The 27791-nt window shown below is 32.9% G+C and overlaps 1 protein-coding gene across 1 annotated transcript in view; it reads left to right on the top strand.

The window, feature by feature from the left end:
- The window catches only part of LOC123665402, a 30465-nt gene that overhangs the window by 1537 nt on the left and 1137 nt on the right, over positions 1 to 27791 (top strand). Inside the window, exons 3-11 of the mRNA XM_045599715.1 lie at positions 527 to 701; positions 1931 to 2076; positions 5880 to 5977; positions 8748 to 8929; positions 9721 to 9839; positions 11075 to 11212; positions 17124 to 17297; positions 17994 to 18288; positions 27278 to 27421. Of these exons, the coding sequence (XP_045455671.1) occupies positions 527 to 701; positions 1931 to 2076; positions 5880 to 5977; positions 8748 to 8929; positions 9721 to 9839; positions 11075 to 11212; positions 17124 to 17297; positions 17994 to 18288; positions 27278 to 27421 (1471 nt within the window). The remainder of the gene's footprint in view (positions 1 to 526; positions 702 to 1930; positions 2077 to 5879; positions 5978 to 8747; positions 8930 to 9720; positions 9840 to 11074; positions 11213 to 17123; positions 17298 to 17993; positions 18289 to 27277; positions 27422 to 27791) is intronic.

Raw genomic sequence — 27791 nt, forward strand, 5'->3', positions numbered from 1 at the left:
AATGCTAATATATTTTTTTTAATTTTTAAAAATATATTAAATCAATGAAAAAAAAAACATTACACACACGACCATGTATTTGACACACTCACACGCATATTATACTCCTTTGTTGATTGTAAAAGTATGTAGTGTAATTAAAAATTAAAAAAAAAAGATTCTTTATTTTCATTATTTTTTGGTTTTCTATAATTTAAATTTTTAATCATGGTCGAATTTCGACCTCTGTGTCACCACTAGTTTTCATTATTGTCTCTGCTTTTGAGTCAAATAAAAACAGTTAACCTTTCGATATTCAGTAAAATATTCTTGTCTTTATAAAACATTTAAAACTGCAACGGCACTTTTGCTATCACTATTAAATACTTACATTTTTGTTTGGATCTACATCATCAAATCTAACAAAAGTATTGACAAATTCTTATAAATTAATAAAGAAGATTACCAATAATAATAAAAATGACATAATATTATATGAAAATAATAAAGCCCTTACACTCATGAATAATAATTAATTTTTTCCTAGATTCGTGATGGCCTAAGAGGATACGCTAAATTACTAGGCAAGGTGTGTGGTGAAGCATTTCCTAGACAGATTATTTCGACTGGACCAAACGTTTGGCTCAAATTTCACTCTGACGATACAATAGAATACGAAGGATTTCAAATCAATATCAGATTCATACCTACAGCCAACAGCAGTAAGTAATATTAATATTATACGTTACTCAATTAAGATGGAATTATTATCTTTATTAGATTTATTTTTTGTCTCGTGAACAAGACATTCGTAGTTAATGTTCTAATATAATAAAGAACATTATTGTACAATAATATTTAAATGTGACTAATTGTAAAAATATGTATTACCATTTGATTGATTATTCGAGCATCATTATTGTAAATGCCGTGCTCATCTGTAATTGAGGGTACACGAACATTTTAACAAAATGTACGTACGCTCGATAGTTTGCTGTGTACCTTGCGTTGATGAGCCTTGAATAAATAAATAAATAAATAAATGTGAAATATCGAGCTCCGCAAAATGAAAATAAAAAACATGGTAAATATCCCGTGTTCGAATAATTTTAGTTTTATCCATATTCACAATATTGAAGTCCAATAAGATATATAATTGTTTCCAAACGAAAAAATCGACTTCAATCACATCGAAAAGTAATATGACGTAGGTAATCTATACAATAGTCACTTAAATGCGCATTATTGGAGATGAATAAACTACTCCGATCTCAATCAAACTTAAATGCGACAGCATAATTAGCACCAGCTTTCGATTAAACAAAGGATCCTCAAAATCAGTACAAACACTGAAAAGTGATGAGGTGATACACCAAAAATAGAGTCGAATTGATCTCCTTCTTTTTTAACTAATTTAATAGCGAACTGATTTGATGATTGATTTGAGGTGAAATATATGCATGTGCTGTGTGACTACGGCACCAAAGAATATAGCCACCCCCTCTCTTCCCGTGGGTGTCGTAAGAGGCGACTAAGGGATAACAAGGTTACACTACCACCTTGGAATTTAAAAAGCCGACCGATGGCGGGATAACCATCCTACTGCTGGCTTTGAAATACGCAGGCTGAAGACGGGCTGCAGCGTCTTCGGTGCGACAAGGCCAGCCCTGCGGTGACCAACCCGCCTGCCCAGCATGGTGACTATGGGCAACACACATGAGTTCACGCATCTTTGGCCCGAACTTGTGGAGGCCTATGTCCAGCAGTGGACTGCAATAGGCTGAAATGATATGCATAAAGAAATCAAAGTTATTCATTACGTAATTACGTATTTTATATACCATATTTTTAATAGAAATAATCATATACTTTTGTAAAATTTAGATTTTTGTAAATATCGAACAATTTTACAATATAAAACTGCTAGTAATCTTCACCAATTTCATTGCAGTCAGTGTACCAGAAAGCTGCAATATCGAAATGAGTGGAACCCATGGAACTATTAGTTCATATGAAATAAAAGATGAATGCCTAACCCAGAGCTTGAACCAGGCGCTAGATGTTCTATGGACGATAAAAGTTGGAGTCAATCTAAAGGTATGTACTATTTTATTCAGGTACTACACAACAAGCAATATATTGCTGAAGATCTGGAGCAGCGTGATTGGAAATGCAGTCTTACAGTCTTACAGAAGATCACAACCAACTTAACTGAGGTAGGGCACAGCAGGAAATATCCTTCTCAAATATGAAGCAACCCGACTGGGGTAGTACCTCGACCTTACAGAAGATCACAGCGAAATAATACTGTTTACAAGCAATGTTGTGCTCCTGTTGGTAAGTAAGGTGACCAGAGCACTTGGGGGGAATTTGGGATAGGGCCGGCAACGCGCTTGCAATGCTTCTGGTGTTGCAGGCGTCTATAAGCTACGGTAATCGCTTACCATCAGGTGAGCCGTACACTGGTTTACCAAACCAAATAGTACATATACTACAATACCATAAGCATTATGTTCCTGTGCTAGAACTCCTCGGGGTGTGCTGTATAGCCAGCGGAGTTTGGTGGTAGTAGTGCAGATATCCATAAGCTACTGTTACCGGTTACCATCAGATGAACCATACGATTGTCACACCATTGATATAAACATTTCTGTCATCTGTCTTCTGAACTAAATTTTTTACGCAGAAAGTATCGGTAAAAAAAATATAAAATAAGTTATGCGTCCAATATACACACATCATTTAATCAAAGAACTGTAATAATTATTAGTATTATTATTCTCATATCATATTTTAGTCAAAAGGAAACAGTGCATTCGCTGAGTGGCAGCAACACTACTATATAATTAATAGAACATAAGATTAGAAACGCATTTGCACTCCATGGTTACACTGCAGCCTTTACTAATTCATACTTTTTAAACTGATTGCCTATCTGGCAATGCCAAACTGTTCGCTTGAATAGGCTGTATTTGTGTCTTATTAATTTTTATTTAATTTCATTGCAAATTAAGGGTAATGTTAGATAGTCGATTTTTAATCCATAAAGTTTTAAATAAACGCTGAATTATAACTAAGCTGTTACATTGTATTATGTAAAAAAGTATTGACAATAATACTATCTTAAGCCATAAGTACATACAAGGAGATATGATTCAATTAATTGTTAGTATTTGATTTTTAACCGACTTCCAAAAAAGGAGGAGGTTCTCAATTCGACTGTATTTTTTTTTTTTTTTTTTTTTTTTTTTTTTTTTTATGTATGTTACATCAGAACTTTTGACCAGGTAGACCGATTTCGACAAATTTTGTTTTAATCGAAAGGTGGTGTGTGCCGATTGGTCCCATTTAAATTTATTTGAGATCTAACAACTACTTTTCGAATTATATCTAATAATGCGTTTTTACTTGACGCTTTTTTCGTCGACCTACGTTGTATTATACCACATAACTTTCTACTGGGTGTACCGATTTTGATAATTCTTTTTTTGTTGGAAAGGGGATATCCCTAGTATAGTACCATGATAAGGAAACCAGGATCTAATGATAGGATCCCAGAGAAATCGAGAGAAACTCTTGAAAATCCGCAATAACTTTTTACTGGGTGTATCGATTTTGATAATTTTTACTTTAATCAAAAGCTGATGTTTATCATGTGGTCACATATAAATTTTATCGAGATCTGATAACTACTTTCAAAAAGTAGTTATCAGTAGTTAATCTTTGATAACGCGTATTTACTTGACATTATTTTCGTCACCTTACGTTGTATTATACCTCATAACTTTTTACTGGGTGCACCGATTTTGACGTTTCTTATATAAATTAAAAGCTACTATTTGTCACGTGGTCCCATTCAAATTTAATTGAGATTTGATTCGTAATTTGTGAGTTATATCTAATATTGCGTATTTACTTGACGGTTTTTTCGTCACCCTACGTTGTATTATACGTTATATCTTTTTACTGGGTGCACTGATTTTGATCTTTTTTGTATAAATCAAAAGCTAATACTTGTCATGTCGTCCGTTTTAAATATGATTGAGATATAATGAGCAATTTTTGAATAATCTTTGATGACACGTATTTACATGACGATGTTAAGACGACTGTGATCATGTTCAATACTTTGCCACAACGCCATCTATCAAAATGTTATGAAATTACTTCGTTCACTATCGATCAAATTACAATATTCCACTAGAGTAGAGAGTAGCAGTTTATTCGTTATAAATATATTTGAGCTTTTAATTTTTGAGTTATCGCTAATACTGGGTATTTACTTGGCTATTTTACGTCGACCAACGTTATATTAACCTCATTACTATTTTACTGGGTGGACCGATATCGATGATTCTTTTTTTAATCGATAGGTGGTGCTTGTCATGTGGTCCCATTTAAATATAATTGAGATTTGACTCGAACTTTTTGAGCTATATCTGATATGGCGTATTTACTTGACTGTTTTTGGAGTTTTCTCCTTAAGAATCGATTTTCATTTAAGGCCCCGGAATGAAAAAATTGAACAGTAAAATCTACTGAACGAATGACCTTGTTAGAGATGGCGTTCAGACGTTTTCTAATAACGCAATTAGGTTCCGATAGATGGCGTTATTGCATTAATTTATTTACAATTTGATATAGTAATAATATATTTCTTAGACTAGTAATCCTTTTTGTGCCTATTTAGACAGTTGATCTGAAGGGGTAAACTCCAGTCGTGCATCGGAGCTGTGTGAAAACATGAACATTACATATTTTTAATAAAAAAGACATAAACCGTAATTCAATATAAATCCGCTTCAACTAAAAAACCCGCCGTAATAAGCGATGTCAGCGCTTCGCGCGAATCGACGACGGGCCTTTTATGAAATTTCTGCCTACAATCGCTAACAAAATGTTAGAAATAACAGTAGAACATTATATAATTCTACAATTTTATAATGTCGCGTTATATGGAATACGAACAAAGTATTACTATTTTTTCGTCGATCTACGTTGTATTACTCTTCGATGTAATTGAAGTCGGTTTTTTTTTCGTTTGCGAGCAAACACAATTATTGAATTAAAACTTCTTAACGCACTTGACTTGGGGAGTAAGTTGGTGAATGCGTGACGAGAGTTGAGAGGGGGATATAAGTTAGTGAAGATAGAAAAAGAGAGAGTTACGTTTCGTATATTACTCTAGGGGCAGCTAAAAAGTTTTACGTCAGTCGTGTGGATACACACTCGACTTTTTTTTTTGTTTTTTTTTTTATTAATTTCGTCTTAATTTACAGTAAAGTATATTTACTTGGTTAAGCGTTTTTGTTATAAAATAAAAATAAGAACACTCTTAAATTAGAAGGTGTAGCTTAAATTCATAACTCATCATTTACTGGTAAACCTCTTACTCACATTACCTATACAAATAAATACAATTGGAGTGTATGTTTGTAATATTAAAATACCCGCGTATTACTAAATGCATATGATAATATACGTTACATATACTAAAAATAACATTTTCTACCATTTTCGTCTGCCTGCCTGTCTGTCTGTCTATCTGTCTGTCTGTCTGTCTATTTGTTCCGGCTAATCTCTAAAACAGCTGGACTGATTTTGACAGAACTTTGACTGGCAGATAACTGATGTAATAAGGAGTAACTTAGGCTACTTTTATTTTCGATACTTATTTTATAACTGCGAACTGAATAAAAACTTTTTTGTTGAATTCCACGCGGACAAAGTCGCAGGCACAGCTAGTTGAATATAAAATGAATAGTCACAAAACCGTCATGCAAACGGGGATTTCAACTATAATGTTTGAAATCCTAATTTATGGAAGCCCCCTTAATGTAACAAAAACACATATTCGGACTATAAATTAATTTTATTGTCTATTGACTGTATTGTTGCAGATCTATTTGAACTTCACTACTTATGCGCTCGCCAAGCCCAATGAATGTGAAGATAATTTCGTCCAAGTCTTTGGATATAAGTTGGAGTATGATTCGAGGTGACTATAAATTTATCATGATACAGAACTTTATCAGTTTTCATATCATCTTATATTGTATCAATTTTCCATTGTTATATCATCATTACAGCCTATAAAGTCCACTGCTGGACATAGGCCTCCACAAGTTTACGCCAAAAATAACGTGAACTCATGTGGTTTGCGGGTTGGTGACCGCAGTACTGGCTTTGTCGCACCGAAGACGCTGCTGCCCATCTTCGGCCTGTGTATTTCAAAGCCAGCAGTTGGATGGTTATCCCGCCATCGGTCGGCTTCTTAAGTTCCAAGGTGGTTGTGGAACCTTGTTATCCCTTAGTCGCCTCTTACGACACCCACGGGAAGAGAGGGGGTGGCTAAATTCTTTAGTGCCGTAGCCACACAGCACATATAATATAATAATAAATAATACGCTTTGTTGTACACCGTTAAAAGAAACAACAAAATAATAATATAAAATGAAAGATGTACAAAGGCAGTCTTATCCAAAAAGAGTGATCTCTTCCGAGCGATGTTATCCGTGATATCACATCATCATTTCAGCCTATTGCAGTCCACTGCTGGACATAGGTCTCCACAAGTTCGCGCCAAAAATGGCGTGAACTCATGTGTGTTGCCAATAGTCACCACACTGGACAGGCGGGTTCGTGACTGCAAGGCTGGCATGTCGCGCCGAAGACGCTGCTGCCCGTTTTCGGCCTGTGTGTTTCAAAGCCAGCGGTTAGATGTTAATCCCGCCATCGGTCGGCTTTACAAGTTCTAAGGTGGTAGTGGAACTTTGTTATCCCTTAGTCGCCTCTTATGACACCCACGGGAAGAGAGGGAGTGGCTATATTCTTTAATGCCGTTGCCACACAGCTAATCCCGTGATATCTATCAAATATAATAATTATTTGAATCTCAAACTGCAGGTAAACTATACATAAATAAAAATAGGTAAAAAAACTTTTTAAGTTAAACGGTTTTATGTTAAACATACATTGCAATGTTTAAGATAAATGTACTAAAAACCAAAAAATAATAAAATAGATACAGTCGTGGGAATTATAAACATATGCATAGACTAGACTAAAATAAAACCGTGGGGCACGTCAATTGTCTACAATCGTTGATTAAAATGTTTGTTTTGTAATGTTACACTATAATTAGGCAGTTGTTCAACCGACAACGATGGACGTGTGATAAGTAGGGCTAGAATGTGGAAACAAGCTAGCAAGCTCGATTATAAGCGAGTTTTAGGGTTTCATAGTGGTGAGCGAGTAGTACTTTTATCATATGTTTTGTCGATTAAAGACAAACTACGAGCAGTGAAACGATTCCTCGCCAGCCAGCAGTGTGAATGTCCAACGATAAACTAGTTGAAACATCTCTTTTATTTACATGGAGTGTATAACTATTGGAATTTCCATGAGCAAGAAAATAGTAAGTAATTTCCTCACCGTCTGCGGGCCAACTGCCTATTTTAACGACGAATTAAACGATTCTTCTATCGCACATTAAGTCGATAATTTGTAGACAATTGACGTGCCCCACGGTTTTATTTTAGTCTAGTCTATGCATATGTTTATAATTCCCACGACTGTATCTATTTTATTATTTTTTGGTTTTTAGTACATTTATCTTAAACATTGCAATGTATGTTTAACATAAAACCGTTTAACTTAAAAAGTTTTTTTACCTATTTTTATTTTCTAGTTTTTAGTTTTTAGTTCGCATTCTGTTTAATTCATTTAGTGCTTCATTATTGCAAGGCCCATCTTAAATATTGAGGTTGTATAGTGCACTGTATTCTTCTTGTCAAGCCCTTTTATTTGATACTCATATTGGTGGGATTGATAAAAAATTATTATCAGACATTTGGTAGCGGCGGCCAGCTTAGATTTCAATTTTGCATAGTAAATTGTATTCTACTTGTTGAGACCTTTCATTTGATACCCATGTTAATGGGATTGATAAAACCTAAGTTATCCGCCATTTTGTAGAGGCCGCCATCTTGGATTTTAATTTTATATAGTACATTGATTATACTGGTTGAGCACTTTCATTTGATACCCATATTGATGGGATCGATAAAACCTACGTTATCCGCCATTTTGTAGCGGCCGCCATCTTGTATTTCAATTTTTTATAGTATGTTGTATTCTGCTTGTTGAGCCCTTTCATTTGATACCCATATTGATGGGATTAATAAAACATAAATTATCCGCCATTTTGTAGCGGCGGCCATCTTGAATTTATAATGATAATAAATAAACATAATTGTATTATCACCAAAATCCAAAGTGTATACAAAATTTCAGATTAATCGGTTGACAGGAAGAGGGTGAAATTTGAATTACTAAATTTGACCCAAGAATAAATAATAAAAAATAAAACAAACGGGGTGAGCTAAATAAAACCGTTTAATAAAATAAAAAGTAACCTATTATGTAACTTAGTGAAACTATTCACGGGTTTGAATTGTGAAAATTGTATTTTTTTTTTATGTTTTGAAAACAAAAATAAACAACGAAATCCAGCAAAATTTTTCACCACTATTGAAAAAATTGCATGATAGTATAATTCACATTTTTCATCCTCTCAATAAGACCCTAGAAACTTGAAGAATGTTGATATAATTAAAATACTTAAGATTAGTCAAGAACGCACCTAGTGAAGATATGTCATAAAACATTTAAGAAAACAATGTCAACATTTTTAATCTGGAGGAATATAATATAAATATAGAAATTGGAGTACCTGCTTAAAGTTTTTTTTATTTCTTTGTTTTCAGGCTAGCGTTTTACTGCGGTTCTGTTGCTAACCCGGTAAACACCATGGATGATCTTAAAGATGGTACTAATGACAAAGCAAATATCATGTATGTTCGTCTGTACGCTTCAAAATCTGGGAAAAAGTCTAACTTCACTGCTGTCTTCACTGCTTATAGAAGTTTGGACACCAGTAAAGATAATGGTAAGTATGTAATAACAACTGATAAGTAAACTACACATCAATTTAATTTAGTTTAAGATGACTCATAGTCAGATGTTAGCTCGTAGATATCGAAAAATGTCTCATCGTCAACGACCTTCAGTACTTATATCAGAGGTCCGGAATCCAAAACAAATACCCAAAAACCACAAACAGTCTGCGTGGCCGTCTTGTCATATATGGATTTTGAATCCGTAACCGCAACTAACTGTTAATTTAAGCGGTAGTCAATTATTGTGACCACTGCCCAAACTGTCGTCATTTTGAAATTGGTAGTAGCAATAAATATGTAATATAAGCTAGATTTCAAGATTACGATACAAACTCCTTCTAAATAATTAACTTAGTTAACGTAAGTTCCTCCATTCAAAGTTATAATTATTTTACTAAAATTAAAATTAATTTGTGAATATTGCCTATCAATCTGAAAAACATTAAGAATTTGTTGAAATATTGTAGTTTGGGTGCTTAAACATATTTTAAAGCTAATATCCAGATTGAGGTACATAATACCAATTGGAAGTGTATCCTAATAAGTAAGTTCTCAAGACTTCGTTAAGATTACCTTACACCTTAAGCCTCCTGAAGTTATTTGCATTTCACTCTATCTTCATATAAGTATCTTATTTTTTTTTATATAGAAGTACATTTATGTATATGATAGTTTAAAAAAAAATGATATAATTTAAACATTTTATAACTTCCACGATTAAGTGATAAAAGATTAAATAAAAAACAAACAACTGAAAGTAAATTCATATTTACGTTTCTAGATAAATGCACAGAAGATGAGTTTGACTGTGAAGATAACACTTGCATTGCAATTGATCTAAAATGTAATGATTACGCAAATTGCAGACTTAAAGCAGATGAGGAAAAAGAGAAATGTACTGTAAGTATAAAAGCAAATATTATCAATGGCCATATATACAAAAGTCTTTTTTCCTGTAACCATGACGTTCTGTTCAAAATTCATCGCGAGTTCAGTAGTTAAGGAAACAATACTATGTTTCAAGAGAAACACTGAATAATTTATGTCTCCCAATCTGCTGATTAGTGTATCGGCGTAGTTTCACACCTTTCCCTAAACAGGAAAAGAGGCTTTTGCCCCAGAGATATCTGATGAAACAGTATCTAGTTATTTACTGTAATGTATAAAATTTAAATAATACAGTATTTAAAAAAAATCTGAAAATACCTTGTCCAATATTTATAGACTTTCTTTGATAGTTTTTTTCTTTTTGGTAGTTTTTTGGATTTATTTGTGGAGAATTTTTATTAGCTTGTGCCTTAAACGAAATCGGAAAACAAAGAGATCGTCTACAGTCTTTTCCACAGATACATTTAAAATAGATATATGGATAATTTGTATAAATTCACTATATGTAATAATCTGCAAAAGAAAAACTTTTTCTACTCTTTACTGTATATACCACTGTGTTAAGAGTTTAAAAATAAACGTAATATACATATAGACACATATACAAACACACACAAAACACATACACACACACCCACACACACACACACACACAAATAATACTTAGCCATGATAAAAATTTATCATTAGCGTGTTTGAATCCAATTAGCACCACAACTGTACCATTACGATGTGTTTATGATGAGATAATGACAATTGAGGGAGATAATTGTTTACTGCGACTTGAGATCAAAATTTATTTCAGATAACCGTGGAACAAATAATGTAAATTAAAAACAGTCTCATGGAACAATCTAAACTAATACCAAAGACTTCGAAAAAAACATTGAACAAAAGTATTGTTCTAAATTAACTCTCAAAAATGTTTTTAATGTAATATATGATCCTTATGTATGAAAAATTACATTTTTGAAATTGCGTCGATCTCAATATCAGGCTTAGGTTTAAGCTGTGGTTAGCGATTCAAAGTTTAAATTTATTTAAATCTTAAACTTTGATAGTTGTGTCCGTAATTTCTACTACATTTATTTTGGTGCCATAATCTGTACTTAATGTTTACCAAGCGAATACTACGGTCTATAATAAATAAATGGTAATACATATATTAGTTTAGCGATACGTTCAACGATAGCTTACCAGAAATAGATAGAGAAATTATTTTTAATAATATTTTTCGTTTTTAACAGGTTATCACCGAGTCCATGATCAACCAAACCCACATCAAAGTGATCCTGATCATCTTCTGCCTCATCCTCTCCGGCATGAGCTTCGTATTCTTCTTCAAGTGCATCAGGAAATTGTATCAAGATCACAAGATTATCAAAGTAAGAAATTTACTAATAAAATCTTCATCTTTAATAGTCGGTTCAATAAACGAACTTCTACGTATATAACATAAAACAAATATTATTTAGTGATCAAGAGAGAAACTAATTTTAGAACAAATTCTTCAAAAAGTGACTTCATCTCTTGACAATCTAAGTCTCCTTAATGGAGAAAGAGGAATATGCCCAGGCGTGGGATATTACAGGCTGAATACATGCACATCCTCTAATAATTTTTAAGGAAGATTTTCTATACTATTAATATAGAACTAAAACGTTTTGCTTGTCTCATTTTCTATGTTTTGTGCATCGAAGTTGATGATGCATGATGCTAAGACACTAGAAATGAAAGCATTGAATATAAACACCAAACAATTTCACAAGATATAACTTGATTCAAATAACGTAAAAGTTCCATAAGACTATACTTAAAGTAAGTAATCAATATAAAATACAAAATTCATGTTTTGATCTTAGTCCATCAAAACTAACAATGTTGCTTACGCTGTGAGCAGGAAGCTATATAGTTAAACCTTTAGTTCATCGAAGCCGTAAAACTTCGTTTTATTTATGAGTATCTCAGGTTCATTAACTTTCTTGTACTTTATAGTTCCCTGGTAGTTTTATAAAATATATCAGGCGTAAAATATAGTTTTCAAAAACTAAACTTGCAACATAAAATACGAGTACATATACAACAAAAATATACATTGGTAAGTGTAAAACTGAGCCCTTTTTACGCAACTGCTCCCAGTAAGTTTAAAATCTGGGGGCTTTAATAATAAATAATAAAAAAAAAATACACACAACACCAACGCAAAGACTAGAACATACTCAGTACGAAACAAGCATGAAAGTACATATGACCAATACCAAGATTTGCATGAGTAGCGGCATCTCAGAGAAGGAAATAATAGTCAAAGTTCCGGATTTGTAATAGCCAAATATGTTTACGTTGATTTTAAAACAATTTTCTACGCAAGTTTTGACGCAAAGACACGCGTTGCCCGTCTTTGCCCGTACCAATTAAATCTTTAAGTAAATTCGTTTTATTTTTTAATAAAAATTATTTCAAAACATCATTTTAATTTGTACAATTTTATTTTTGTATAACCCACACATTAGGAGTTCTAAACATTTTTGAATATCATATCAAAAAAATTGACCGCTCCAGCGGGATTCGAACCCGCGTCTCCGACTGACCGTGTCGGCGCTCTAGCCAATTAAGCTATGGAACGATGTACCCGCTAGAGCGAAATTTTTTGATATGATGATTTTAATTTATCAGCTTAGAACATCTTTTCTCTTGCAACAGAATTTTATTCAGATAGGCTAAAAAATTTAGTTTGGTTTTGGTACTACGTGCACATCTATGTGTCTACGTGCATATGTCTATCATATTTGCTTTATTTTGTTGAAAAATTTTACCCAGTTAAAATAACATTTCTGTTTCTGTGTCAGTCTATAAACGTCTCATTGCTAAGCGTAGACCTTCTTCTCCATATTGGAGAATGATTAGCGTGCGTGGATCCGCCATATTGCTCCACTTGGAATTGGCGTATATTTTACCACAATGTGGTGACACGGTGGGCTTCTATCTCTCAAAAGGTTTTTGTCTCTTTTCTTGTTTAAAAATAAACAATTATTATTCTTTCCTAAATATTTACCCTGTCGTTTTAGTTACGTAATTTTGCTTTTATTTTCAAAAAGTCAAATTTAACAATGTTCATCCATTATCAAGACATTTTGATCAGTTTTTGATTTCCCAAGAGAACTGTCGAAGACCATCTGCGTCAAAACTGTTGTTATAGTGAAATTACTGTTTATAGATTATACGACTCATCTTGGGGCGCATTTGTATGTATGTGTGTTTGTGTGTGTTCTTGCATAGGTATCAGCATGGATTTTGAGCGCTCGGTGACTAAGTGCAAATTACTTCGCGCGTCGTGCTAGGTTCGTAAGGCGAAAATAGTGATGTTCAATATAAAATAAAACTAAATAAAATGTAAAAGTATTGGGTACTCATTATTATATATCACAGATTTTATCTTACATCCATAAAATATTCAAATAAAGTTGAAGGACAGCGCTCAATATCCACGCTATTAAGCTGTACATATGTAGTTGTAATATATTCTGTCACAAGTGTCGTCTAAGGATTCGCGAATGATCAAGTGAATAAGTCTACAAATAATTGTGTTTGCTCGCAAACGAAAAAAAAACCGACTTCAATTACATCGAAGAGTAATACAACGTAGATCGACGAAAAAATAGTAATACTTTGTTCGTATTCCATATAACGCGACATTATAAAATTGTAGAATTATATAATGTTCTACTGTTATTTCTAACATTTTGTTAGCGATTGTAGGCAGAAATTTCATAAAAGGCCCGTCGTCGATTCGCGCGAAGCGCTGACATCGCTTATTACGGCGGGTTTTTTAGTTGAAGCGGATTTATATTGAATTACGGTTTATGTCTTTTTTATTAAAAATATGTAATGTTCATATTTTCACACAGTTCCGATGCACGACTGGAGTTTACCCCTTCAGATCAACTGTCTAAATAGGCACAAAAAGGCTTACTAGTCTAAGAAATATATTATTACTATATCAAATTGTAAATAAATGAATGCAATAACGCCATCTATCGGAACCTAATTGCGTTATTAGAAAACGTCTGAACGCCATCTCTAACAAGGTCATTCGTTCAGTAGATTTTACTATTCAATTTTTTCATTCCGGGGCCTTAAATGAAAATCGATTCTTAAGGAGAAAACTCCAAAAACAGTCAAGTAAATACGCCATATCAGATATAGCTCAAAAAGTTCGAGTCAAATCTCAATATATTTAAATGGGACCACATGACAAGCACCACCTATCGATTAAAAAAAGAATCATCGATATCGGTCCACCCAGTAAAATAGTAATGAGGTTAATATAACGTTGGTCGACGTAAAATAGCCAAGTAAATACCCAGTATTAGCGATTACTCAAAAATTAAAAGCTCAAATATATTTATAACGAATAAACTGCTACTCTCTACTCTTTTGGAATATTGTAATTTGATCGATAGTGAACGAAGTAATTTCATTACATTTTGATAGATGGCGTTGTGGCAAAGTATTGAACATGACCACAGTCGTCTTAACATCGTCATGTAAATACGTGTCATCAAAGATTACTCAAAAATTGCTCATTATATCTCAATCATATTTAAAACGGACGACAAGACAAGTATTAGCTTTTGATTTATACAAAAAAGATCAAAATCAATGCACCCAGTAAAAAGATATAACGTATAATACAACGTAGGGTGACGAAAAAACCGTCAAGTAAATACGCAATATTAGATATAACTCACAAATTACGAATCAAATCTCAATTAAATTTGAATGGGACCACGTGACGAATAGTAGCTTTTAATTTATATAAGAAACGTCAAAATCGGTGCACCCAGTAAAAAGTTATGAGGTATAATACAACGTAAGGTGACGAAAATAATGTCAAGTAAATACGCGTTATCAAAGATTAATCAAAAAGTAGTTATCAGATCTCGAGAAAATTTATATGTGACTACATGATAAACATCAGCTTTCGATTAAAGAAAAATTATCAAAATCGATACACCCAGTAAAAAGTTATTGCGGATTTTCAAGAGTTTCTCTCGATTTCTCTGGGATCCCATCATCAGATCCTGGTTTCCTTATCATGGTACCAAACTAGGAATATCCCCTTTCCAACAAAAAAAGAATTATCAAAATCGGTACACCCAGTAGAAAGTTATGTGGTATAATACAACGTAGGTCGACGAAAAAAGCGTCAAGTAAAAACGCATTATTAGATATAATTCGAAAAGTAGTTGTTAGATCTCAAATAAATTTAAATGGGACCAATCGGCACACACCACCTTTCGATTAAAACAAAATTTGTCGAAATCTGTCTACCTGGTCAAAAGTTCTGATGTAACATACATTAAAAAAAAAAAAAAAAAAAAAAAAAAAAAAAAAAAAAAAAAAAAAAAAAAAAAAAAAAAATACAGTCGAATTGAGAACCTCCTCCTTTTTTGGAAGTCGGTTAAAAAAAAATGAACATTTTGATACAAAATGATGTCTAATTTTATTTATTCATAGTTGATACTTTTCTTATTACTCATCTCAGTTAATATTGTCGAATAATTAAAGCGTAAAAATATATAAAAAAATCGTCAGCTTTGTCTAAATTGAGCAAAAATAAAGAGTGGTGATTTGACATGAGAATGAGTCATCGACATCGGCTAGTTGCGTTTTCAAATTTGAGCCATGATGACATAGTAACAAATTTTTAATTGCTAGTTCTTTGTTTTTTTTGATTATTATTCTACTTTGACTTTTTTAGGCTCAGCTACAAAAGGGATCGTTGTAAGAAAATAAACACGTTTCTAAACAAAATCTGTTGTATTTCTCGAATCACAAAATCTTTATTAATCGAAATAAGACTAACCCTCGTAGTTTAGCCTGTTTAATAAAAATAATCGACTTTCAGTTTTCAATAAAATATCGAAGAAAATAAGTTATTGCTTAACACGCTCACTGAATTGAAAATCTTATCTGGTTTTCTGACTTTTATTTCGATGACTTCCTGCGATTTGGTGCCGTTTCATAATTTTGTATAGAACCTTTTATGCTAAAAATTGTATTTCGTATTTTTGTCCAACTACTGTTGCAATACTATTATTCTAGGACTCGGTATGTTCGTTTGTGTGTTCTTTTTATATTTTATTTATTTTCTTAGTATGCTCTGTACGCATTACGGAAATTATTATAATGAAACAATTTTTTCGGATTTCATCGCGGTTTATTAAGTAATTAATGCTGGACGTTTCGAATACTTCACAGCAACCATAAGAAGTATCGTTGTAGCATTCTAATGATAGTAAAAGATATAGGTTATTCTCTTATTAACTGATATCAAAAAAAGGCTTTTGTGTTTATTTCAAAGATTCTTTTTTAAATCAAAAGATGGTTTAAAAAGAATTATTATAAAAAGAATAAACGAGATCTGATGACTATTTTTTGAGTTATATCTAATAATACGTATTTACTCGACTATTTTTTCGTCTACTTACCTTATATTACAGGTTGATGTAACGGATGTCGGTTTTTTCGTTTGCAAGTACACACAATTATTTTCTTCGAGAATTTATATACTGATCTTATTCTTTTTTACATAAAATAAACAACACAGAGACATCAGAATAAATTAAATTTACAGAGTAATAAGGGCTTATCGTCTGGCCTCGACGTACTTTCAACACAAATAACTTACATGATAAAAATAACGCTAAATTTGCCAACGATACGAGCCAATTCAGCAAAATTTAAAACTAACCAATATTTCGAATAAAAGAAACGTATTATGGATTGATACAATGTATTGGAATCGACAAATGTTTTCCTGTCTTGCGTACTGTACCATTGAGGTAGGAACAGCAGGAAATGTCCTGCTCAAAATCTGGAGCAGTCCTTCTGTGGATGTACCCTCAGTCTTACATAAGATCGCAGTTAAATAATACTATTCTCAAGTAATATTATGTTCCTATGGTGAATAAGAGGCCAAAGCGCCTTAGGATGGTCAAGGGTAGGATCGGAACGAGCTTGCGATGCTTCTGGTGTTGCAAGCGTTGCAGACTTGTTTACTGACCTAATTGTATTTAAAAAATCTGTCAAGTGCGTGATGGGTAAATAATTGTTACCTTTTTAGAAGTTTTCTAATTTTTTGAGATTTTGTTCTTAATTAACCACCAATAAGGTATTACAAATCTTGAAAAAAAAAATCTGCTGATTTAGTCCAACCGTTTTCGAGTATTGCGCTTAGCAACATACTCAGCTATTGATTATAATTATAAGCTAAAAATGACATGTTTTCTCCAGGAACATATTCGTCAATCCTGCGAAGATCGCTTGGACAGTATGGTGAGCAGCCGTCTAACCCTCGACGCGAAGAGGCTTCAACGAGATAGTGAACCCAGAGCCAGTCTTGAAAGAGACAACCAGACGAATGAAATGTTCAAACAGCAGAGGAAGTTTTCTCAACAAAAAATACGGGTGAGCACTCGATTAACTTTAGAATGAAATTGTTTTTTAACAACCCTCATTAAAACTAGTTTATTTCAGTAATTCGCAATTATATTACACAGAGAACTTATACGAACTCTCCAGGTCTTATATCAGTCAAAACTTTAATTAAGTTCTTCATTATAATTATATTATAATTAATTCTATAAGCTACAGTAATCGCTTACCATCAAGTGGTTATACTTATACACATCATTCATTCGTTATTTCTGAACATATTATTATAGTTTTTATCTATGTCTATATTTACACTTATTTGCTAGTTATCATATATGTACACTTATTTCCTAGTTACCATATATGTACACTTATGTTCTACTTACAATATACACTTAACCTATGTTACTGTTAGTAAGATTTTTTTTTATATTTATTTAGATATAGTCTATTTATAATTTATTTATTTTTGTTATTTACTTACATAACTGTAATTAGTTAACTACGAATAAAGTCGTCAAATGCATAAACGCTACAAGAGTTGGTTTTGATCAGATAAATCTTCTAAATTAACTTTTACTTTGTTTTCATTGAATTTAAGTTCTTAAACTTTCACATACAATAGGAACACTTTTATATTTACATACTGCCATTGTCATTTTGAGACACACTGGACCATCATTTTCAAACAAAACACAAAGACATATATTTAAATATGATATTTTTTAGCCAACAAGCATAGATTCAGACTTCATACAAGAAACACATTTGGAAATAGAAGATGAACAGTGGCGGTTAGAAGTAAACTCCGTACAAGTGGACACAGAAGATGTTAAAATAGAACGTAACGGAAGAACAAGAAGAAACGATATGAGTAAGAGAGAAGAATCGATGAGAAGGAAAAGGGAAGCTTCAGAGAAGAAGCAAATAAGAGACGTTTCTGTCGGTGCTCCGGACACTAAAGAATCGGGATGTCAGACGAGGGAAAGTCTCTTCCAAACTGACCCAGCAGTTAGTTCTGACGGTAAGATTTTGATTGTATTTTACACATTTAGAGTATATTTGGTATTAAAATATTTGTTGGTGAAAAGTTCCAAAAACGCGATCTGTTTTTATATCCATAATTGCATATCAATATACTTCCAGAAAGCCCAAACCTAATCCTTCTCTTATATAAAAGAGAAAAAGCTGTACAGTTCATCGACAAAGCATAAATTTGTATATCAATTTTATTTGATTTATTTATATGCTAATCATTTTATACTAATTACCGATTCTTCAAAATGTTTATAACAATTAAGAAGTTTACCATGACGAAAGCATAAACAATAAATTGATATTATTATAACGCCTTAATACATCAACTTGTGAAGAACGCTCTTAAAACGTTTTGCTATTACCAAAAAGTTGTTAAACAAACTTTAGGCGTAAAAATTCTAATGGCAAACTCAACAATTTATGATACATTTGAAATTTGAGCATGCTTTAAAGTTGAAGAATTTCCAATGAAGGACTAAGGGTAGTTCCAAAAAGGATAATATATTAAATTTACCAAATGCGCCTACTTTTATAGTAAGATTAACCAGCCAGTTTCTATTTTTATAGTGATTTTTTCGCAACAATATCTTTTATTTGTCATCCTACTAGCATTCTGCCGCGGCTTTCCCCTAAAAACTACGTAATATTGACATTTTCTTATCCTCCCGTTAAATTATAGCCTATGTCATTCAATAAAAAAATTGAATTCTAAAAAAAAGAAAAACAATGACAACATAGAGGTGTTTTTTTACACACTGAAACCCAGCGGTGCCCTCATCGTCACAGCTGGGCGCCAAGGGATCGCATTCGCATGCCGATGCGGGCCACCTTCGCCTATAGAACGCCCACGGGCACTGTGCACTCACACCTGCTCACTACAGAGCTGCAGCTCGCTGCAGAGCAAGCTGCGGACTACGCTCGACAACGACAGATCTTCGCCTATTACGGCCACCAGTGCGCAGCACTGGGGTCCCCAAGTGACATAATCCTCTAGGGTGTGACGCAATATAACGAGGCTTAATATTAAGACTTTAAACAGCAGTCACTAAGTAATACATCACTTCAACCTGTAATATCCCACTACTGGGCATAGGCCTATTTCCCCATGTAGGAGAAGGATCAGAGCTTAATCCACCACGCTGCTCCAATGCGGGTTGGCGGATATATTCCCTACTATGAGCAAAGATCGCTATCAGGTGTACATGGTAACAACCGGGACCGACGGCTTAACGTGCTCTCCGAGGCATGGTGAGGAGACCCACAAGGACTGCACTAACACCCAGACCACGGCAAACACCTGTATGGCCAATACAAAAGTTTGTCATGTGCTGGGATCGAACCCGCATCCGCCAGCGCAACGGGTACAATCCATGGCTGTAACCTTTTGGCGCCAACGCAGCGTCAAATAATACTTAATCAACAAGTAATATTTTAAAAGTGAAAAAAAATATTGTGGAGTATGACGAGAAATATAAAAAAATTAAAAATAATTTTAACATTATAATATTTTCAATCGATACATTTAAATTGTCACTTAAACTTCAAAAATCTATTCAAAGGAAAGTTTCCAGGAATTATTTTCCTTGTTTATGAAACTCTTATAAATTATTTGAAAATATTTCAAAACATTTCAAAGGAGTAACTTCCGATAAAACGGAGAACGTTATGATCATCAATTTCTTTGATTAGGTGCCATTCAAACGAAACATCTTGTATATTGAGGAAGTAAACAATAGGAGAGAAATTAAATTGGTAGATAAATACTTTTAATTTCAACGCTATTTAATTATTTACCGCTATGGTGTAGTGGTGTTTGCAAGGGCTTAAATGAAATAACAGAAATTAAAAATTATTTTATATTTAACCCGGGTGTTAAAATAAACATAGGGATAGGATAAACCTATTAAATTTTATAATATATTATTTATTTTTATAAACAATACAAAAAAATAGTACACGTATAACTGACATACATACCTCCTTGAACAAATAGTTCAACCCATTTTGGCACACAATTACATTATTATATAAGTACGGGATAAATCACATCATCATCATCACTTCAGCCTATCGCAGTCCACTGCTGGACATAGGCCTCCACAAGTTAGCGCCAAAAGTGCGGTAACTCATGTGTGCTGCCCATATTCACCACGCTGGGCAGGCGGGTTGGTGACCGCAGGGCAGACTTTGCCTCCCCAAGTTCACGCCAAAAACGGCGAGAAAGAGAGAAAGGTTAGAGACAAAGGTTTTGTCCATAGTCACCACGCTGGGCACCTAGGCGGGTTGGTGACGGCAGGGCTGGCTTTGTCGCACCGAAGACACTGCTGTCCGTCTTGGTCCTGTGTATTTCAAAGCCATCATCACCATCATCATTATCATTCCAGCCTATTGCAGTCCACTGCTGGACATAGGCCTCCACAAGTTAGCGCCAAAAGTGCGGTAACTCATGTGTGTTGCCCATATTCACCACGCTGGGCAGGCGGGTTGGTGACCGCAGGGCAGACTTTGTCGCACCGAAGACGCTGCTGCCCGTCTTCTGTATGTTTCAAAACCAGCGGTTAAATGGTTATTCCGCCATCGGTCGGCTTCTTAAGTTTCAAGGTGGTAGTGGAACCTTGTTATCCCTTAGTCGCCTCTTACGACACCCACGGGAAGAGAGGGGGTGGCTATATTCTTTGGTGCCGTAGTCACACAGCAAAATTACTTCAAAATTACTTAAATAACTTATTTAAGCTTCTAAGCTTGTTTGCCGGTTAAAGTTAGCTGCGTACGTGCAAGTTGTACTATTATACAAACTTCAAAACTATTAATAATGAAGTAACCAGTATTTACCCATAATATTTAGATAAAACAAATTTGCAAATAAGTTATGTAATAAATAACCAAGCTACAAGTTTTGGCTAGGTGAAATCGTTCTTCTGGAAAGATGCGTTTTCATATCGTCATTGTGTTGTTTTTGATATTAGAAATAATCGATATTTTGTATGAAATCTTAAATAAGCTAAATAAATTACTATATATTGCGTCTAGAAATCTTTACTATTATTATAAGGCTAAGTTTTTTATTTTATTATAAATGCACTAATCTCCGTTATCAAAAAGGAAATATTTTGTTCAAATCTGGAACAATCCAACTGGGTAAATACCTCAACCAAAAAATTATAGTCAGAAATATTATGCTCTCAGTAGTGCTGTGTTCCTGACAGATTAAAAAATTATCAATTCATTTAAAAAAAAAAGGTAGGGTACAGTAGGAATTTCCTGCTCAAAATCTGGAGCAGCCCGACTGGGGTAGTACCTCGAACTTACAGAAGACCACAGCTAAATAATACTGCTTTCAAGCAGTATTGTGTTCTTGTTGGTGAGTAAGGTGACCAGAGCTCCTGGGGGGATTGGGGATTGGGTAGGCAACGCGCTTGCGATGCCTCTGGTGTTGCTGGCGTCTATAAGCTACGGTAATCTCTTACCATCAGATGAGCCGTACGCTTGTTTGCCGACCTAGTGATATAAAAAAAAAGGTAATTTACTTTTCAAGGTTATAAACTATTACAGATCATGCTACGATTTTAAGTTGAAACTGTATCCTACTCAGTTTCAAACATCTGAATTAAAACAAACATTTATCATTTATTATTTTACATTTATTATATTAAAAGGAAATCGTGGAACAGATCGCAAATATTTATTTAATTATTTACTTTGTTCTGACATTCAGACGAGTTCGTTACGCAACGTTTGAAAACGTTTGTCGTGTTGTCAAAGTGTATGCTAATGAGATAGACATTCAATTATTCACGTCATTATGTCACGTTACGATCATTTGCATTTGGTATTTACATGCGTAATTATATGCGTATAAACTTAGGCGAATTAATTTTGCGCTTTGCTCAAAATTTTCCAAATAACTTGGGCAATTTTGCACAAGTGTTACTTTATGACTTATGGCTAGTTGTTGTGGCAATAATTCTAAAGACAATACATGTTTATTTAATTTACCGAACAGTTAGTTATTATGGAAATAATCTTAAAGATGGAATAGTCGATTATCATCTTAGGATAGTTCATAATGTTATATAGCTCCGAGCTGTCAACACCGCTCAACTTTTACACCCCATTTTGTTGTAACTTATAGTTTACGATCTTTAGGGGAAAGAACTAATAAAACTCGATGACTTCTGACGATTTTTCCGTCTTTTATCTCGAGGGAAAACCACAAAAGTAGGATCGACAACTTGTTATGTCATACGACGTATATTTGTTTAACTAACTTTCCCACGCTTTTCTGCTTACTTTAATAAATCTTTATCGTAGCTTAAGACCGCCGTTCTAAATTCAACATAAATTGGGTCTATAGAACAGCCGTGGAAAATTTGTAAAAGCATTTTTACTTATTTCGAGTTGTCAATTTTTTTTCTTACACTTGACTATAGAAAAGCAGTAAGCTTCCCGATATTTTATTTAAAAAATTAGACTATGTCGAATAGTGCATTGATATTTGTTTTTTAATTTTTCTATAAAAATGGATGTGATATATATATTTTTCTGATTGTAGAACTTTTACAACATTTAGAAAACTTTATAGTATCACATTTGACCTTTCATACTTATCTGAATATTTGAAAATATATTACATAGAGTTAGATTTAGTTTTGGAGTAAATCTTCTCTGAAAAACTATCGATTCATTGTCTTAATATTTTAATTATTATACAATATTCGTTTTCTACTTACATATTATCATTATCTAGCCTAGTCTTCTAAGACGCAAAGGTCACTGAATTTCAGAACTAGATCACTCATTCCGTCTTTATTTGAGTGATAGGAACAAGTCTTTGGCTGCCGTATGATAATGGTATAAATACAAATAGACTTTAAACATAATGCGTAATTTAGTATCTCGTTCTATGAAGAACAAAAGGTCGTTATAAAAATAATGAACAAAAAATAAAGAGATCCAAATAATAAAAGGTGTAAAATTTTTAATCGACTTTAAAAACGGAGAATGTTCTCAATTTGACTGCTTGTATTTTCTTTATGCTTATAACTTCATAAATTTTTATACCCAGAAACGATTTGATGATTCTTCTTCTTCTTCTTCTTGATTAATGGCTTTCAATAGTGCCAAATGAGCACAGATGATTTCGCCAATAACACGTAGAATGGAGAATAAATTCTGATTCTGATGAGATGATTCTTTGCATTTGAAAGCACGTTTGTCAAGTTTTGATTTGAGTGAGACGTGACGAGTACTTTTTGAGTTATCACTGGTAATGCGTATTAATATACTGAAGTTAAGAAATACATAATCCTCGGGCCAATACTACTTCCGTAAACTCGATAAATAATTTAATAATGTATAAATAATCCAATGATAAACGATCAACAGCTGATGTTAAAAAAAAATATTGTATTGAACCACATTGATATTTAATATTTGCACACCGTAAGGTTGGATAAGGGCCATACTAATGTTAATCTTTTGAAACTTCAACACCATGTTCTTGCAAATAATAAATGAACAAGTAATATTATTATTATTATTATTATTATTATTATTATTATTATTATTATTATTATTATTATTATTATTATTATTATTATTATTATTTAATTCATTAAGTCGTTTTATTGTGGGTATATTAGATGTCCCAGAATTTATCATGACGTATGCTCATATTCCCATGAAATCTTTCTTTACCAACAAATGCGAGATTTATTCGTATTTCAGCATGTTAACACAATAAAATTTACTGATGCATATCCAGAATTAAACCGGCAAACTTAAAAATCAAAATGTATATTCAGATAGTTTTTAAAACTGAAACTTAAAGATCGAAATCAAAATCTGTATTCAAAGGAGACTTAAAAAGTTAAAAAAAAAATTGTTAATAATTGTATATTTTCTTTAGTTCCAGCTTCTAATAGATGAAAAAGATGATTATAAAAAGGCTCGCTTCTATATCGTCTTTTGAAGGAAATTAAATGAACTCTGATAAAATTCTAAAGAATAAATTGAAAACAAAAATATTTTTATTTTAAATGTTATAAAATAAGCTTTCAAAACATTTCACTTTCAAAATTTCGTTTCGTTTCAATAAATTATTTAATCATATTATTTGTTAATATTTCTTAAATATATTAAATAAAATTTATATATTTTTTTTCTCTATTTATTTTCTATAATTATTAAAATTGTTCAACTTTTATTTAAAGTGTCGTTTTTAATTAACGACTCTTCCGACTTAGTACTTTTAAATAAGATATTTATCATATATTTTTTTTATATTTCAAAATTATAAATGATGACTGAAAAGTCAAATCCTCGTTACCTATTTTACAATCGTTTCAACAAATTATACCTAAGTATCATATTATGGTAAAACCGGGAGAGATGCCGCAGTGGGATAGATGCCTCATGTTCTAAAAACCTAACATCCCGAACTCACAAATAAAAATTAATCGCATAAGTAGGAGTCGAAGTCACCCCGTACCTCAGATATCCGCAGATATTCGTGTGGCAAGGACGCGTTTGGATCGTGTGTGTAATTTTCTCCGTGGCGAAATTTACAAACACGTCAAAGTTTTAAAGGTTAGTATTTAAGGTTGTATAATTTTATAAATAGTAATAAATTCCGTTATATTTTTTATCACGTCTATATACTGGGTCATTGAGTCTGCATATAGTTGTAAATAGATGCTATTTTGTTTATAATTTATTTAATAAATACGTGGGCATCTATCCCAATCACAAAGGATAGTTGCCCTGATTTTTTGAGGTATAGGTGCCCATCGGGGGCATCTATCCCTTCATTCACCATATACAGAGTTAAGTTTATATGTTTAAATTTTTTTTTGTTTCTGTTATATTTTTTATGTATTTACATATATTTATGTTTGGATGTTTTACTGATTCTAGCAGAACTATGCCACGAAAATATAAAAGAAAGGAAGAAATGCGAGCTCGAGTATGTTCTTGGACTATAGAAAACCTACAGTCAGCTTTCGATGAGAAAGTATGATTGTGCAATGTGCATGTTGACACTTGATATGAATATTTTAGACCAACAATTAAGAATTTATACTTACAAATGCTTGTAAAATTTAATTAAATTTATATATATAGTAAACTGTGTGATATAAAAATTATATTCTAATTATAACAATTAAAAGATATAAAAAAAACACAAATTTTTTTTCATTGCTATGGCCCATGTTTCTTGGAGACAATCGATGTTTTAGGAGTAGCCTAACCTAACATTTGGTTTTTGGTTTTTCGTTTACACGGTTTAAAAGGCATCTATCCTACTCACTATTTTCATGGTGAGGCAACTATCCATATAGGTAGGCATCTATCCTCAAAAAAAAGGGTTCACGAAAAGCTAATTTCTGCTTAATCTGCATTGGCTAGGTTGAAAAAAAATAGTCATAATTCAACATAAAGGATTGAGCTAGCTACATTAATAATAATTAATCGTATAAAAATCATATTTTCAAAATTAGGTGGCTATTTCAAAAAGTGAGGCATCTATCCCGGTTTTACCCTATATATCGGTCACCAACTCGCCTGCCCAGCGTGATGACTATGGGCAACACACATGAGTTCACGCCATTCTGGCGCGAACTTGTGGGGCCTATGTCCAACAGTGGATTGCGAGAGTCAGAAATGATGATGATAATAATGATCATAATATATTAGTAAGCTGAGATGTTTGCCTTATTTTTTAGAAAAAAAAAACCTCACAATTACTCCAAATAAATATCATTTTATAGATAATTGCTTGCTCTACCGACATCCACAACTAAAAAATTTGCTATTGCTTTTGTTTTTATAAATTACTTAATTATTGAAATAATATACATAACGGCTTTAATTTTGAAACAACGTCAACATGATTGATGTTCGGTAAATTTTTTACTTATTTAGGGCGAATTATTCGCACGGGTATGCTAGTATGTTTTATAAGCCTATTGTCAATTAATTTTAAATTTTAAATTTACATTTTTTTAAATATCTTATCGTATGCTATGTACGTATATACACACACGCATCTGTTCCTAAGGTAAGCATCTTAATGCTTGTGTTGTAGGTAAAAGTCGGACTGATATAGCTATTTTTTTTTTTCGATTAATATAATATAAATAATACATATAAATAAATATAAATGTAATACACCCAGACTCAAGCGAAAATCGAATCCACAACGAGGCAACCAGAAATGCATTACAAACTGCGCCGACGGGCTAGTCAAATTATAGCATGCATTAAAATCAACTGCTATATTTTGGAGTTTTTAGAAATTTTAAATGCTAGTATAGGACCCACTCTATATCCCTGATCCGTTCAAGGCACAAATTATTAAAAAAGTCTCCATAAAAATATCTTCAAATTAACCAGCATTATTACAGCATGATTTTAACTCGTTTAATTGTTAATTTAGCAAAAAAAACCCAGATTATTATAAAAATGATATATGTGGATAAAAACCTTAGATATAGCCAACTTGATTTTAACGGCCCCATTAAAAAACACGCAAAAAAAAACACTTATGATTAACTTACCGCGATTGTTTTTTTGAAAATCCCGATATTTTGGTAAACGAGAGTCCGTATACTTCCCGTATGCGACTCACCTGATGCCAAGCGAGCACCGTAGCTAATACGCCAGGGGGGGGGGGGGTTACGCCCAATCCCCCTCAGAATTTCTGGAGGAGTGACCAGAAGGTCACCTTACTCACCGCAAGAATACACTGCTTGAAAGGAGTATTATTTAGCAGTGATCTTCTGTAAGATCGATGTACTTTCCCAGTCGAGCTGCTACACAATTCGAGCATGATATTTGTCAGATAAATAATTTATTAGGATATTTGTCAGATAAATCAAAATGTTTATCGAGATAATTATAAAAAAAAACTTTTAAAGTATTTAAAGTATAATCGTAGATTGTCGAGGCCATGCTATAACATAAATCATTTTCAGGTTCAGGAACAACGAACAGCCGAGGCTTTTCCACGTTCGGGTACTCCGGCGCGACCATAGTCAGACCGTCATCACCGCGGACAAACACGTCACAGATCACTATAGAACTACTGAGGCAAGCTACCGAACAGGAAGATAAACAACGTAAGTTATTTTTAACCTTTTATTCGTTTATATCAGCAAAACATGATTTCAGTCAGTCAGTCAGTTAGTTCAGCCTATTGCAATCCACTGCTGGACATAGGCCTCCCCAAGTTCGTGATATACATCGCGGTTTTCCGCAATCCTCATGCGATAGGCTGAAGTGAAGATTATTAATTGTGGACAAAATAGAGTGTTAACTGATTTACCAAATTAAGAAAAAATTTCGAAACTGATTTTCGTATTAAAAATATTATCCTAACTGTCTTGTACAATAGTAGCAAAATAAGGGTCATTATACACTTCTATATAAGCGCTACTTGGGGACAAATCTTCAGACGAGTACTTCTAAGATTTACTGTAGGGCTTAGGT

This window comes from Melitaea cinxia, chromosome 24 (assembly GCF_905220565.1).
Source record: "Melitaea cinxia chromosome 24, ilMelCinx1.1, whole genome shotgun sequence".
NCBI lineage: Eukaryota > Metazoa > Arthropoda > Insecta > Lepidoptera > Nymphalidae > Melitaea > Melitaea cinxia.